General features: G+C 47.1%; 1 protein-coding gene across 1 annotated transcript in view; it reads right to left on the bottom strand.

Moving 5' to 3' along the window:
- Positions 1-9,755: 9,755 nt before the first annotated feature.
- Positions 9,756-17,290, bottom strand: part of SEL1L3 (SEL1L family member 3) — a 108,178-nt gene continuing 100,643 nt past the window's right edge. The window contains exon 24 of the mRNA XM_062212862.1: positions 9,756-10,882. Within this exon, the coding sequence (XP_062068846.1) occupies positions 10,743-10,882 (140 nt within the window). The 3' untranslated portion in view covers positions 9,756-10,742. The remainder of the gene's footprint in view (positions 10,883-17,290) is intronic.

The following is a 17,290-nucleotide window of genomic DNA, read 5'->3' as shown; positions in this document are numbered from 1 at the left end:
CCCCTCCTCTAAGCTGTTTTTCTCCGCTTTCTCCTCCCCACCATCCTTTGGACTGCAGGTGTGGGTTTTTCTCCCACTTTCCTTGTCAATGTCCTTCAACCACCACGCCAGCTCTCCCAAGCGGAAGGCCTGTGGCCTCCACACACTGGTGGAAAACTCCATGCTCTGATCCTCCAAATCTCTCCCTTGACATAACCCTCTCCCTCCACCAGGCTCCTGATCCTGCTAGTGAAGCCAAGTTCCTAGAGCTCTCTCCAGCTTTCGTGTTAGGAATTCAGGGCTTTCTCCCCGAAGGAGAAAGACTGCAAAGGCCCATGAGTCACAAGGGAAATTAAAATACATTGCTTTAATATTTGCACACGCTGCCTCCATTTCATCTCGCTTAACACTGGTGTTGTGATTTGACTTTATAGATTTGTTGGTCTCGTCTCCCCGAGTAGTAAAACACTTGCTTTATTTGTCAGGGAATTTCATAAACTATTATATAGCGAGTAGACTCACACGAGAAAATTAAAAATAAAGTTTTACAGCCTCATTGACGTAGAGCTGACCTATCATAAACCACACGTATTTAAAAACACAATTTGATGAGTTTTGACACGGGGACACGCCCACAAAACCACCACGGCAATCAAGATAAAGAGTACACCCACTGCCCCCAGAAGTTTGAGAAGCATTCCTTCCTCCTTGTGGTTAACCTGCACATTCACCTGGCCCAGGTAATCACGGGTCAGCTTTCTGTCTGGGGGCTGGCCTGCCTTTTGGCAGTAGCATTGGATTTGTACCCTAATGTCTTATCCATGTATTACTAGTCCATTCTTTTTAATTGCCGCATAGTATTCCATTGTACGAATCCAACACGATTTGTTTTTCCAGTCCTTCGTTCATGAGCATTGGGCTTATTTCCAGCGTGGTCCTGCCCCGCACGCTGGAGGAAGGAAAGTTGCCCGGAGAGACCAAGAAGCATCCAAACACACAGCCCTGCTGGGCTTTCTCACTCAGTCTACTAGCAGTCCTGCATCTAAAACGAAGCCCTCGTAAAACCCCACAAGGATAGGGTTCCCAGAGCTTCCAGGCAGCTGAGCAGGTGGAGGTCCCTGGAGGGTGGTGCACTCGGGAGAGAGCGTGAGGCTCCAGTCCCCCCTCGCGTCCCTCCCGACGCCTCTCTTCTTCCTCCGTGGCCTTTGTAACCCTCTTCATAGGAAGTCGGTAAATGAGTTCTGTGCCCAGCTCAGGCAAATGAATGGAACCCGCGGAGGAGGCTGTTCCGCTCTTACCTGGTCAGTGGGGCTTGTGACCGGCATCTAAAGGGGGCTGCAGTCTTAGGGGCTGAGCACTCCACCTGTGAGACCCGATGTTCTCTCCAGGTGGACACTGTCAGACCTGAATTAACGTAGAGGACATCAGCTAACGTCCACTGTAGAATTGATCATCTGCTTGATGTGGGAGGGAAAAACTCCTGTGCACCCGATGTCAGGCGTGAGCTGTGTTCTAAGAGTGTGGTAGGAGGAACTGGTTTTGAGCTGTTCTCTCCTTCTCTGTCCTCAGAATATGGCTATCAAGTTGTTTTCATGAAAATCTTTTTCTCAAAGGTGTTTAAGTATCTTGGCAACTTTGCTGAAAATCAGTCCATCCCATATGTATGGGTCTATCTCTGGAACTTCTATTCTGTCTCATTTACTTGTATAACTAACTTTATGGAAATTAATGCTATCACAATAACTGTAGCATTATGTATGTATCTAGTATGTCTTGAAATCAAACTGTCAGTTCACCAATTTTGTTCTTTCTTTTTTTTTCCCTCTAGCATTGTTTTCAACTATTCAAGGTTCTTTGTATTTCTGTATAAATTTTAGAATCAAGTTGACAGTTTTTAAAAAAAATACTGTGGAATTTTGATTAGGATTGCAACAAATCTGCTAAATCAACTTGGAGAGAATTCACATCTTGAAAATACTAATTCTTTTGATTCATGTACATGGTGTGTCACTCCATTTTATTTGTTTTCTTTAATGTTTGTCAGTAATGCTTTTAGTTTTCAAAATGCATATTTTATAAATCTTTTGAGAAACTTATCTTGGGATATTTCTTTTTTTCAGATTTATTTATTTATTTGAAAGTCAAAGTTACACACAGAGAGAAGGAGAGGCAGAGAGAGAGAGAGAGAGAGAGAGATATCTTCCATCCGCTGGTTCACTCTCCATTGGCTGCAATAGCTGGAGCTGCGCCGATCCGAAGCCAGGAGCCAGGAGCCTCCTCCAGGTCTTGCACATGGATGCAGGGGCCCAAGGACTTGGGCCATCTTCTACTGCTTTCCCAGGCCACAGCAGAGAGCTGGATCGGAAGTGGAGCAGCCGGGACTCAAACCGGCACCCATATGGGATGCCGGCACTGCAGGCGGCGGCTTTACCCGCTATGCCACAGCGCCGGCCCCAGGGTATTTCTTATTGTCTGGCATCTTACTAGTAGTTTCTTAAGTTTGCATTTCTTTAGTATATTAGAATATATCAAAACATAACTTGTTTTTGTGTGCTGACGTTGGATCCTGCAACCTTGATAAATTCATATAGCTGTTATAGCATCTGCTTGGTTTATTGTTTAAGGTTTTTTTTTTTTTTTTTTTTTTTTTTAACAAAAGATTCCAGCACAATCCTGAGTAGAACTGCTAAGAGCAAACATCTTTGCTTTGTTTCAGTCTTAGGGGAGAGGCAGCCAGTCTTTGCCATTAAGTACCGTTAGTCACCAGTTTTGCTGTAGATACCTTTATTAGATTGGGAAAGCTCCTCTCTTGCCCCAGTTTTCTGTGTGTTTTTATCATAATGGGATACTGAGTTTTGTTAAGTGATTTTTTTTTTCATCTATTGAGATGATCATGGTTTATCTTTTTTTAACCTGTTAAAATGATGAATTATACTGTTTAAAAATGTTAAATAGCCTCGCATTCCTGGAATAAACTATACTTTAGTTAACTGCTTGTCTCAAGATGTTAATGCCTATTTAAAGATTTTTGTATCTACATTTATGAGGGCTTTTGATCTGAGTTTAATTTCCTATTACTTTGTCAGATTTTCATATCAAGGTAATGCTGGCCTCATAAGTTCACAAGTATTTTCGTCTATTTTCTTCTGAAAGAGTTCGTGTAGAGTTAGTATTATATTTTCCCAAAATGTTTGACAGAGTTTGTCACTGAAGACATGTGGACTTGGAATTTGCTTTTTAAGGTTTTAAACTCTGAGTTCAATTTCCTTAAAGATATATTCAAGTTATGTTTTTAAGTTAACTGTGGCAGTTTACATGTTTCAAGAAAGTTTCTATTTCAATTAAGTTGTCAACCACTGTCATAAAAATTTTACATTTATCTTATTCTTTTAATATCTGTGGCATCTATAGTGATGTCCCTCTTTTATTCTTGTTACTCATAATTTTATCATTTCTCAGTTTTACTGATTTCTTCCCAAAATAACCAGTTTTTAGTTTCATTGATTTCTCCTTTTTCTGGTTTCAATTTCACTAATTTCTTCATTTATCTATTATTTCTTTCTTTCTACCTACTTCAAGCTTAGTTTGATTTTTTTCTTATGATAGATGCTTAGATCATTGATTTGAGCTGTACCTTGCTTTCTTACAGACATTTAATATTATAAACCCCCTGGAATGCTGATATGTTGTTTTTATTACCATTTAGGTCAAAATCTTTTCTAGTTTCCTATGTGATTTCGCCTTTGACGAAATTATTTAGCAGTGAGCTGTTCTTTTCTAACTCTTCTGGTTGTTTTATTTTTGTTGATTTCTAATTTATTCCATTGTGGTCAGATCTTATTCTATAAGACTCCTGTAGTTTGAAATCTAATAAAACTCATTTTACAGCTCAAGACATGGGTCATCTTGGTGAACATTCCATGTGCCCTCGAAACGAATGTATATGCTGCAATTGATGGGCATACTATTTTATAAAAGTTAACTAAGAAGGTGCCATTCAGATCTGTTGTATATTGGCTAATTTTCTGTCAGTTTTTCTATTACTGAGAGTGTATATTTAAAATCTCCAATCTTGATGGTAGATTTGTCTATTTCTTTTAGTTGTCAATTTTTGCTTACTGTGACTAGACACACACAAATGTATCTGCTCTGAAGTGTATGCGCATCAGTATATAAGTATACTTGCATGTAATTGTGTTCTATTCCAGTTCTATGTTCCTGATTTACTTTTTCTGGTTCTTACAGTACTTCTTGTCTTGAAGTCCATTTTTTCCCCCTGATATTAATAAAGCCACTCTAGCTTTACATTCACTATTTATATTTTCCAATAATATGCTATTCTTAAATAATTATATTAATCTGAGCAGGCTGCTATCACAAAATTCCACAGATTGGCTAAAACACCCAGAAGTGATTGCTCACAGTTCCAGAGGCTGAGAAGTCCAGGTCAAGGTGACAGCACACAGCTTTCACTCTGGAGCTTCTTCCCTTGCCGTGGCATCTTGCCAGATGCCTGCACAGCCTCTTCTTTGTGCAGTGTGGGGAGAGACAGAGAGCAAGCTCTCCGGGGTTCCTTTCAATAAAGGCACCAATCCCCACACACGGGCTCCGCCTTCCTGGCTTCTTCTGACCCTGAATACCTCCCAACGGCCCCACCTGCAGATGCTACCATATTTGGGGTTAGGGCTTCAACCTATGAATTTGGGAAAGTGGGACACAGTCAGTCCGTAACAAGAGCACTGCATCATTGTAAAGGCTTCTCTCTGGCTTTTTCTAATCTGGAAATCCGAGTAACTCCAGCAGGGCTGATGTTTTCCCCAGCGTGCACGCTCCACGTTGCTGATCCCTGCAGGGTGTGTGTGTGTGTGCGTGTGTGTGTGCGTAGTTGCCTGTTTGTTGGTTAATTCAGCGCGGTCCTCCTGACACCCAGCATCATGAAGGGATGCTTCAACAAGACTTGTTAAAGGATAGCCAAGGCTCCCTCATTCAGTCTGAAGTCACAATGAACACCCCAAAGCAAGAGCTTGCATAAAACACTACATTGTTTTGTCTTCAAGGACATTTAGGCTGTAGATGACTGAACTCCCATGAACACCTGCCAATTATAAGCACGGAGGCCAGTTTGGGTTTATTTTGTTTTTCTTTGTTTCTTGCATTTGGAGTGCAGCTGCCCATGGTTGGGGTGACCAGCTTCCCCAGTTCACGGCGCATCATCAGCACGGTATGCAAGATGCTGCTCTTACTTCCTTTTCCCTTTCTGCACACGCCCTCTGCCATGCCGACTTCTGAACGCGCCACTAGCTATTCCAATACACTGGCACACGCACGAGGTCGGTGGCTCTCAACCAGGGCGTTTCTGCTTCCCTGCCTCAGGGGACACCTGGCAAAGTCTGGGGACATTTCTGGCTGCCCCAACTGAGAGGTGCCACTGGTGTCCAGTAGGGGGAGGCCAGGGATGTCACTCAACCTTCTGCAATGCCAAGGGCCTGTTGTTCCTTCTCACTACAAAGAACTATTTAGTCCCAAATGTGAACAGCACCAAAGCTGAGAAACTCTGGCATAAGACTATATGCATATCTTAAGACAAAGAATGATAAATGTGAGTATGCATGTATGTGCATTTCTGTGTATATATGCATGTATGTGTATAAATTACATATACACATAAATCTCTGTATAAACCACTATATATATACTTACCTCTGTATACAGTGTCCTGTAGGTGTTTGGTTTTTAACTTAACACAATGGTATTGAGATATAGATGACATTAAGTTATAGATCTGATTGTTTCTTTTTCGTTAATCAATATATTTTTAACACGGGTAGCATCTTTGTTGTCATTCATAAATCTAGTTCTGTAGAGTCTGGTGCATCATTGAGAACAGAGGTCCTGCATGGGGAGTTAGTGTACAGTGACTTCTGTTGTTAATTTAACAATAAACACTCCTATGTATGACGTCAGTGACCACCCGAGACTCTTGACATGAGCTGCCAAGGCTATGGAAGCCTTTTGAATCCACAAACTCCATCAGTATTTGGACAAGGCCATAAGCAAAGTGGAAGTTCTCTCCTCCCTTCAGAGAAAAGTACCTCCTTCTTTGATGGCCACTCCTTTCCACTGGGGTCTCACTCACAGAGATCCTTCATGTAGGACATTTTTCGCTATAGTGTCGGCTTTCCGTGCCTGGAATGAAGAGCTATCCTTTGATTTTAATTTATACTAAATTCTTCGATTTTGAGTTGGGTTGAACAGCTCTGCATCTGTTTTAAGCCTTTAGTTTTCTCTGTCCATGGATGACTTGATATGCTTTGACTACTTTTTCTAGTGTATTTCTTTTTGTTATGTGGTTGATTGGTGTGCAATCTTTGTATATTGGTCCCTTTGTGGTGTTGGACGTTGTATATGCCTTTTGTTGTTAGTCATCTCTCTACCAACTTGTCTGTGGTGTTTGTTTGCTTTTGAGGAGAAATCCTTCATTATTGAAGAAAGGAAATCTGTTTATTTTTGTATATTGTTTAAGAAATCTTTTCTCATTCAAAATGTGTGAAATCTGGGGCCAGCGGTTAAGCTGCTGCTGTGACACTAGCATCCCATATTGGAGTGCCTGTTCTAGTCCTGGCTGTTCCAGCTCCCTGCTAATGTGCCTGGAAAAGCAGTGGAAGGTGGTCCAAGTGCTTGGGCCTCTGCCACCTATGTGGAAAACCAGGATGGAGCTCCTGGCTTCCGGTTTTGGCCTGACCTCGCACTGGCTATTGTGGCCATTTGGGGAGGGAACTAGTAGATGGAAGATTCTGTTTCTCTGTCACCCCACCTTTCAAATAAATAAAATAAACCTTTTAAAAAATGTGTGGAATGGGGTCTTAAATTTTCCACTACTAGCTTTGTAGTTCTGCCTTTCACTGTTAAGTCTTAAATTCATTTGGAAGTTTTTATTTCTTATATAAAGGACACGTTAGTTTGGCTTATTTTTGTACATAAGATTAGCCAATTTCCCAAACCAGTCTACTAAGTATTCCTTTCTTAGCCCAACTGGTTTGTGATGCTTCTTTATCAAATGCCAAATTCCCATAGATCTGGGCTCTTCCACCTTTCCCATTCAGCTACTTGTCTATTTTTGGACTGCACTCTGGTGTTCCCGTGCCTGGGGCTTTGTAGTATAACAAGACGTAGAAACTCACTTCTTTTTCCTTTCCTTTCCTCAGCCACCCATGGACTTTCATTCTCCTACAGAAATCTGAAAATCACATTGTCACAACTCAGCAAAATCAGGACTTGATTGTGAGGTCACTGAATTTATGGATTGGTTCTCAGGAGAATTCACATGTTTGGCGGCTGTTATCCTATCAGTGAACATGGTATACTGCCTTAGTTCTATCTTCTTCTATGTCCTTTAATAGAATTTAAACATTTTTCTTGGTACAGGTGAATGAGTTCGTTGTTCGGTTGATTACAAGACACTTTATCACTGTGCTGATATTATACAAGAAGCCTTATTTAGATTAACACTACTTAATATTTAATTTTCTAGTTAGTTATTGCTGATGTAGGAAAACTATTGATTTTTTTCCAAATAGACAGTTTGTCTACAACTTTGTTAAGCACTTTATTACTGGGACTGCCAACAACACACAGACTCACAGTCACCCTCTGCCCCAGAGTGGGAGGGAAAGACCACCTGCTCCCTGGCTCCCACAGGCTTAGCAGGTACTGAGCTGTAGATGAATCTGGTGTTCAGTACCACCCCTGGTCCTCTCGACTTGCCACAACGAAGTCATTAACAGTGAACACAGGCAAGTCCAAAAGATCAGTCACAAACTCAAGTGACAGGGAAAGCTGCGGACAGGAGTAAACCAGTATGAGCAGGTTCTATCGAGCACGAGCAGGTTCTATCCAAAAGGGGTGGACCTATTGGCCTCAGCCAGCTCTGGCCATGCAGCAATGACAACCCAGGTTTGCCATCTCTTTACATTTTTGAAAAGCCCTCGATGCTTGATTTTAAGATGTTAGAAACTAATCAAGATTTTAAAAATATATCTTGGTGGGACAAAAAAAAAAAAATCACACCATGGATTAAATCTGCTTCGTAATGTGGAGTGTACCGTCTGGTCTAAGAGTATCCCATATGAAAGGGAGAAGAGGCAAGTAACGAGTATCACCTTCCTGTCCCACTCTCCTATTCTCTTCTCCTTCCTCCTTCCCCGTGCGACTTCCACTGTGCAGGATTCCGTCCCAGCCAGCCTGGACGTCAGCCAGTGGGAACCGAGTGTAGGGCTTTTGGAGAGAAGAGCAGAGGCAAGGCTTGAGGTGCGGGTTGGACGCAGGTTGTACAGCTCTGAGAACACCTGGGAACAGATACCCGAGACGGGACACGAAGGGACGACGGGCCTGCCAGCCCCGCCTGTCCCACCCCGGCATCCCCCAGCCTCATTTGGACGTGAGCGGTGTGTTGGACAAAGGTCTCAGATCAGGATGCTCCGGCAAGTCCACAGCCTAGACCTGAGCCTGCCTCCCATCATGTCTTAGCTTGGTGTTAGATGGGATGCATCGGTTGCCCCCCACATTTGTATGACGCCCACTCCTCAGAACATCACTATACTTGAGGATACGGCCTTTACACAGACAACTGATACAGAACTTGACATGCATGCAGCCTGATCCAGAATGACTGGCTCCTCAGCAGGAGAGGTTAGGACCCAGACGCACACGGGGAGACCGCGTGAAGACACTGGGAGTAGAACAGGTGCAGGCTAAGCAGAGGGGACTTGCAAGCGCCCAGTCCTGCTGACATGGTGGACTTCCATCCTCCCGAGCGGGGAGGAACTCACTGTGTTAAGGGACTGATTACCCTGTAAGAACCCGAGGAGGGCAGAGCTGGGCTGCAGGGCAGCAGGGTTCTGGAGCTGGCAACCCCGGCAGGGCTATTCGGAACCAAGGCAAGGGATCTCCGTTTTCCTCCCTCAGCCATTCTCGAGCTGCAGGGCAGTGTGATTTTGCTCCCAAGGAAAAATCTGCAGTGCTTGGAGATATCCTTGGCTGTCACAACCAGGGGGACAGAGGAGGGTGTGCACTGCCGGCATCCGGTGGGGAGAGGCCTGGGATGCTGCTTCGTACCCGACAATGCCCAAGCCCACTGCCCACCACGTCAGTCGAGCTGAGACACCCCGCTCATAGCAAGTCACAGGCCGTGCGCTGCTCTTGGCAAAGGCATAACCTTGGGCGACACTCCCAGCGGCGGGTGCAGCTGGGAGCTCTCCACAGCCTTTGTTCCAGGCAGCTGGGGAAGCGTGTGTTTGCCAGGAAGAGAGAATGGAGGCACAGCAGAGTGGACTACGTGGCCCCTAAGATTTTTCTAAAAGAATAGCAACCAACCTTATTCAGGGCACCGTTCTGCAGGCTTGGCACACGCGATCGCATTTGCACGCGTGAGAAGCCTGAGAAGTGGATTGTGTTCCCCTCATTTCCTAGCACAAGAATCAAAGATGCCAAGCGGGTTCACCACTTATCCAAGGTTACTGGGCTATAGGGCCAGAATTTGAATCCAGGACTGTCAGGCTCCAAAGTCTAGCTCTCTGACAAACACGAAAGACAATATCCCAAAACAAGGGAGGAGCCGTGGCCACTGTTACATCCCAGACCTTAATGGCTTGCCAGAAGCAAGGCTTCTCCTACTAAGGACCTTTCTTTTGCCTCCTGAAAAAGAATGCATGGACCGCGGGACTCTGACGACAAGAGTAGCTACGGAAAAGAAAAAAAGCAGCCACTTCCCAATAGTCAACTGTATAAAAATAATTTTATTTACTACTGTAAATAAAGTAGTGCAAAGAGTAGTTTGGACCCACAATATTGCATTACTGATTTATTTACTACCGTAACAGCATACATCCATTCTGCTCTTTCTCTCCATCTCCCTCTCAGTCTTACACACAAACACCCACACACGCACCCACCCACACACACACGCTCCATGGACTTAGGCAGGCATAGGGATGGGGATGAGTCTATGAGCTAAAGCCTTGTTTTCTGCATATTCCATTGCCGCCAGTCTATTCTAATGGGTAACTCATGGAGAAGACTACACTTCAATACTAGAATTTTCTAGATGTTATCTTATGAATGTTGATTGAAATGTAAAAGACATCCACCAAGGTCAGTAAATGATTTGGAAGCACTACAACCCTAGAAAAATTCAAGGAGAAACAAATGTAAACCAATTTACAAAGTCATCGTTTTCCCTGTATGTTCAGCCATAAGCTGTTTATTTCAAGGTGCCTTGTAAATGGGTCTGGGTAGTCAAAGAGAAATTTGTCAGCTGGGTTTCAAGCAGCAGGGCTGTAGCCAACACAGGCACTGAAATGCTATCTACCTGGTAACAGAATCACAGTTCTCTGTTCTCGAATAACAGGGAATGAGCAAATGGGTAAAATTCTTAACGTACAGCTTGGTGTAGAAGTCAGCCATGCCCCCAGGCAAACAATGACACCCGATACACACACAGTCACCAGGAATGCCCTCATGGTCAAGATGTTGCTCGTATCTGTTTGATAACCTTTGGTATACCCACCGACTGCTCTGGGTACCTCCTTGTAATTTGATTAAAAAAAACAAAAACAAAAACAAAAACAAAGAAAGAGACCAAGTGCAAAGTGCGCACCCAGTTGACAAGACAGCGAAGGTCTTTCTCGGCAGAGTGCTCTGGCTCCTGCCTTCCGGCGGCAGCTCTGGGAAGGACGCTGTCCTTGGCGACCCCTGGAGTGCACAGGTCACCCACGCGGCTCTGGGTTATTAGCGACCGAGGGCTGGTTCTGGTGGGAGGCATCTGTGGCGGGAGTCACAGCTGGACTTGCAGTGGAACTGGTGGGGTCGGCAGAGGCCTGGGCTGCTCCTGGAGGGGAGCGGCTGGCTGCAGAGACACGCACACAACACAGGCTCAGCATTCAGCGCGCAAGGACACCCGGCCACACCCAGACCCCCGGCAAGCCAGGGAGGAGTCGCGAGACCTTGACACTCACTAGACAGGCAACTCTGGCGCCACTGTGTCACTTCTTTGGACTTTGCTATCTTCTCTAGAATGGCAGGACGGAATGGATGTGCAAAGATCTTGGCTGCTTTTGAAAGCCTGGAATTCTTTTTTTTTTTTTTTTAATTTTTAATTTTTTTTGACAGGCAGAGTGGATAGTGAGAGAGAGAGACAGAGAGAAAGGTCTTCCTTTGCCGTTGGTTCACCCTCCAATGGCTGCTGCGGCCGGCGCATCTCGCTGATCTGAAGCCAGGAGCCAGGTGCTTCTCCTGGTCTCCCATGCGGGTGCAGGGCCCAAGCACTTGGGCCATCCTCCACTGCATTCCCGGGCCATAGCAGAGAGCTGGCCTGGAAGAGGGGCAACCGGGATAGAATCCGGCACCCCAACCGGGACTAGAACCCGGTCTGCCGGAGCCGCAAGGAGGAGGATTAGCCTGTTAAGCCACGGCGCCTGCCTGAAAGCCTGGAATTCTAAGCTGCTGCATTTGTGTTATGACTTCCAGGCCCAAAAACCCTCCGATCTATGCTTCACATGCTGTGGCCTTATCTTCTATTTCCATGATGTCGGTGCAATGTAAGCCATAAATTCCACCAATTAATGAGAAAGGAGTGTTGGGTTATTCTTGCTCCATTTGGGCGATGCCTCAAGATTGGTTTATTTTATTTAAATAAATGTGTCCAGGGGGTGGAGAACATTATTTCTAGGTTTAATTCTCTATCAACCTGTCTTTAGGAAGGAGGTTGGACCACCCACAATATAGTTTTCTATTTTATGTCAGTAGTTTTTAGAGGGAGGTGCCTCAGCATCCCATGGGACAGTTGGCGATGTCTGGAGACACTTGGCTGTCACCATCAATGGGATAGGGACAGGCGGTGCTGCTGGCATCTCAGTGGGCAGAGGCCAGGGCAGGTGTTACACATCCTGCATTGCCCAGGTCAGACCCCTACAACACAGGATCTAGTTCCACATATGAACAGGACTGAAGCTGAAAATGCCTGCTTTATAAGCCAGGCCCAAGAAGCGTCCTGGTTAAGACCGTGGGCTAAGTTACCCACTCTCCTCTGGGTCCAAAAAACAGACAAGGTATTTCCACCTTGTAGAGTTGGTATAAGTGTTAAATGAGCTAATGCTTATAAAGTGGTTAGAACAGCCTCTGGCACTCATGAGTAGTCCACAGATGTTAACTGTTACTACCAATAACCAAGTTCACTGTGGGGATGTTAAGATTTAGTAATTCCAAGTGTGTAGCTTTCAGGAGTGATGGAAGAGTTGGTGTGTTGTCTCTATGGGGTTGACAATCTCTCTCAGGCCCCAGCTGCTTATGAAAATAGCACAAACTTGGAAGCCAGAAAGACCAAGAGCCAAATAGCTCTGATGGGAGACCCTGAGCAGGTTCCTTAATTTCTTGGAGCTGTGGTTCAAAGAGGGGGCGGGCGTAGCACTTTTCAAAGGGTTGTGTGATGTGTGGTGAGCTCAGTGGCCGGAGGATGAACCAGCAACTGTTAGGTCTCCTTTAAGCAGTGATCTTGGTACACTTGGCAATATTTCAGTCGTACACGGTTTTCAGCAGGAAAGATCATCTTTCAAGATTCCCAAATGTCCATATTTCTAGACAGACAAACCCCTTCAAAGTCTCACCTCCAGGGACCAGGGTGCCTCAGATAGCTATCACAGGAAAACGGAATTAAGTGATAAATGTTTCTTGGTGCAAAAAATTATGAAATTTGTGCACATAATATATATTCTTCATTGTATGCATTTCCCATGGATTTTTTTTTTTTTTTTTGACAGGCAGAGTGGACAGTGAGAGAGAGAGACAGAGAGAAAGGTCTTCCTTTTGCCATTGGTTCACCCTCCAATGGCCGCTGCGGTAGGCGCACCGTGGCCGGCGCACCGTGCTGATCTGAAGGCAGGAGCCAGGTGCTTATCCTGGTCTCCCATGCGGGCGCAGGGCCCAAACACTTGGGCCATCTTCCACTGCACTCCCGGGCCACAGCAGAGAGCTGGCCTGGAAGAGGGGCAACCGGGACAGAATCCGGCGCCCAGACCGGGACTAGAACCCAGTGTGCCGCTGCCGCAGGCGGAGGATTAGCCTATTGAGCAGCGACCTTCCATGGATTTTTAAAAGACACTGTATTATGCACGGGCTTCAAAAATTTTTTACACCAAAACAAACAACTCTTCATCCTATTTTCTATGAACTTTTTAAAAAAAAGACCAATTTTACTTATTTGAAAGGCAGAGTGACAGAGAGAAAGGGAGAGAAGGAAAGAGATCTTTCATTGCAGATTCACTTCCCAATGGGTTGCGACAGCCAGATCTGGGCCAGGCCCAAGGCAGGAACCAGGAATTCCATCCAGATTCCCCACATTGGGGTGGCAGGGGCCAAAGCAGCCGGACCATCATCCATTGCTTGCCCAGGTGCATTCGCAGGGTGCTGGATCGGAAGCAGAGCAGCTGGGACTCGAGCTGCTACTCCGATAAAGAATGTTGGCTTCGCAAGCGGTGGCTGAACTCGCTGAGCCCCAATACTGGCCCTGCCAGGAACTTTTCAAAGGGCCCTATATCCATGTCACCTCCCAGGGCCCCATTCTCGGAAGTTCAGGAGTGGGTCCCAAAGCCACCGGCAGGAACCCAGGACTTCCTTCCAAATCCTACAGCAGGTGTTGTGCAGGCTGTTCTCAAAGGACAGGATGGCAGCAGGGTGCTGTAGAATGACGTGACATGTCCAGGGTCGTATAACACTGTGGCCAATGATCTGGTAGCGAAAGACCCAGCGATGAGGTCCAAAGCCCACTCAGCTGTAGTCAGGAGGCCAAGTCTCAGTGATCTGCCACTAACTGCCGGTGACCTTGGGACACTACTGATGGCAGCTATGTCCGTCCTAAAACCTTGCATCTCCCAGGCTTTGGCTTCTGCACCTGGGAATTGAGGGACCTGCAGCAGATGCGGCCCAAGTCCCCTTAGGCCCCGAGCTGTATTTTTCCAATAATGTCTGCGGAAGTCAACGAAGTACTATGGCACGTTTCGTCTGGCCCAGGGAATGTGTAAGTCACCATGGTAACAAGCTAAATCAGCAATCAGTTTTCTAATTAAACACAGGTAGGGGAGCCGTTGGTGGGGGTGGGGGGGGAGGAGACCAGTGTGTAAATGTTGAAGAAATGCCTAGTGCCTAGTTAGTACTGCCACCATTTAAATCTTCCAATAAGAGCCTAAGAGGGATGCTTGTTGTTTCTACAGTGGGCTTGTTATTATCCATGAGAGAGCTTTCCTCCTATGTGGGAGGCTAAGATCACCACATCAGCCCCCTACAGCCACTGCTAATTTAAAAGGGGCCTCCTTGTCCCTGTGCACCCGGACTGCATGCTCATTTTACTACTGGACCAGAATCAAAGTAACCAGAACAAGCGTGCAGTTTAAAAAATTACAGAGGATACGGCAGCGCCAAATGGAAGTGATTTGTGGACGACGCGCCGCCTGGGGGATCGCTTTCCTGTGCATTAGTGAATAATCGAGAGCTGGCCCATCCGGCGGCCCAGGCCAAAAGCAGCCGCTACCTGTTCCCGTGTGGCTCTTGATCTAAGCCTGGCTTTTGCATTTTTCTATGGCAGAGCAAAAATCATTTCATGACACGGGAGAACTCCTGGAATTCAAATGTGGGGTGCACGGCACAGTTCTAGTAGCAGCGCAGCCACGATGGCCACTTTCAAGTGACAAAACGGCAGAGTTGAGCAGTTGTGACCGCGACAGTTCGCAGAAGAAGCTTAAACACTTCTCCATGGACCACGGGCGGAAAACCACCTGCCGGCCAGTGGGAGCCAGCGGGGACCCACCAGGTATCAGAACGCGGGGCACTGCATCTAATCCTGCGAGGCGCAATGTTTGCAAAGATGAGACACGAAGGGACTTCAAAATGGAAATGGGGCCTGCGTGGTGGCGTGGCCGGTGAAGCTGCTGCCCGCGACACTGGCATACCATGTGAGGGCCCGTTCAAATCCCAGCTGCTCTGTTTCCAATCCAGCTCCCTGCTCACGTGCCTGGGAAAACAATGAAAGATGGCCCAAGTACTTGGACCCCTGCCATCCAAGTGGGAGACTGGGATGGAGTTCCTGGCTCCTGGCTTCAGCCTGGCCCAGCCATGGCTATTGCAGCCACTTGAGGAGTGAACCAGCAGATGGAAGACCTCTCTCTGTCTTTCCCTCTCTCCTCTGTTGTTTAATAAATAAATAAATAAATCGATTTCTTTGCGGGGTGGGGGGGGGAGGGATCAAACAAAAATTTATTTTAGTGCAAAGACTTTCTGAAGTTTGTGCAGAGAGCTGGGGAAAGTTCTAGAAACTGGACCCCAGGGAGGAGGGCTAGCCCTCTGTTTTTGGGCCTCTGCATCTCTCAGGGCCCAGTGCAGAGTGGATTCCCGTCCCGGGAACACTGAGAAGTGGAGATCCTGGGAGGGTGCCAAGGGTAATGAGACAGGACACGAACACAACCTCACCATTAAATCTCTCTGACTTTAAGGTCCCTGCTTTCTTCATGAGCACAGCTCTGTGACATTTTCCTGTAATTTCCCCAGAAATCTCATTAACTGGAAAGGCAGAGGACAGAAAAGGAGCAGGAACGGGTTTAATTAATCTTGTCCCCATCATCGTAGTCTGTTTAAATGAACGCTCAGTTAACCACTTAGGTAGAAAGGATGAGTTGGCTTGAATGATGAATGCAGGGGACAGGCTGGTGTTGGTTGACCAGTTGTCCCACTGGGCCTAGGTGCCGGCAGCTCTGCAGGTCTTGCCCTGTTCTCTGTATTCCATCTGGACACAAAGTCTATGTTCACACTGGTGGAACAGGACTCTTACGATTCCTATTTTCTTTCTCTCTCTTTTTTTTTCCTATCCCTTTTCCCCTCGGACAGCTGGTGGGGGGGGGTGCTTTGGAGATGCCAACAGAGAGGGAAAGGAGCTTTCTGGAGGGTGGGAAGTGGCTGAGCCGCCCACGGCTGTCCTCTCTCCTTGCCTTTCAGCATCCTGAGGCAGGCTTGGGAGGGACAAGGCTCAGGGTGCTGGGCTTGGGCAGGGGTACTGGAGCACCCCCCACAGACCCGGGAGCTGCAAAGCCAGTGGCTGAGCTGGGAGAGGGACACAGGCCTCGGGAGTGTGTTCTGGATTATCTGGGTGGCCCAAGACCTGGCCAAGGCCCAGGGACCTTTCACCACCCTGGGGGCTTCAAGAGAGACTGAGCTGCCCAGTGGAACGTGAGCTCCTTGTGGCACAGCGGGTTGGGCCGCCTGAGACACCACATCCTGTATAAGCGCCGGTTCGAGTCCCGGCTGCTCCCTGATGATGTGTCTGGGAGGGTGGCGGAGGATGGTCAAGTGCACGGGCCCTGCATCCACAGGGGAGACCTGGATGGTGCTGCAGGCTCCTGGCTTCAGCCTGGCCCAGCCCTGGCTGTTGCAGCCATTTGGGGAGTGAACCAGCAGGTGGAAGATCTGTCTCTTGTCTCTCCCTCTCTCTCTTTATAACTCTGCCTTTCAAAGAAATAAAATAAATCTTTAGAAAAAACTCCAGGTTGTAGAAAGGGTCTGGTAATTACGGGCTGCTTACTAAGGGAAATCCAGCTGCTTTGGTGCAGGCGCTACCTGGCGTCAGCGGGCCGTCCCTGCACGCTGCACAGTGATGCCCGGGAGGACATTACTGCCTGGCGCCCCCAGCTCCTGCCGTAGAGTTCTGGGCACTTCGCTCCGTGGTATCTCACTGCATCTCCCAACGACAGGCAGCAGGCATGCTACTACTGCCCTGCTGTCTCACCCAGCAGGAAGATGAAATACAGCGAGTGGCATGCTGCACTCCCACGCTAACGACCATCCTGAACCGCTGGCCTCCGGGGTGCGGGACAGCCAAAGGCGGCCAGGGCTGTGATGTGTCCACTTGGGGTGGAGGGGACATGAACATGAGTGGAGCTGCAGGCAAACCCGTTGAACAGGCAGCACCGTTGAAAGGCTTAGCTCTAAATCGCTGTTTTAAGAACAATTGACTACCAAAAAATGCTAATCACAAAACGACCCCCCACCAACAGCCACAAGCCTCACTCAGAGCCACAGAGCGGGGAGCCACATTCCTAGTGGTCACACCCACGTCTTCTTTTGCCACTGCTGCCTGCACTACTGGGTCTCCTTCCCCGTAACAACACGGCTCCGGGGCCGGGCACAGGACGCTGGGCACCAGCTTCAGGAAGTGTTGAGAGTGAACCAGTGGCTAGAAGGTCTCTCTGTTTCTGTCTCCCTAACAGGTGAATTC

The sequence above is a fragment of the Lepus europaeus genome, chromosome 16, assembly GCF_033115175.1.
Source record: "Lepus europaeus isolate LE1 chromosome 16, mLepTim1.pri, whole genome shotgun sequence".
NCBI classification, from domain to species: domain Eukaryota; kingdom Metazoa; phylum Chordata; class Mammalia; order Lagomorpha; family Leporidae; genus Lepus; species Lepus europaeus.
The sequence above is the reverse complement of the archived record's forward strand: the minus strand, read 5'-3'. Positions and strand labels throughout refer to the sequence as shown.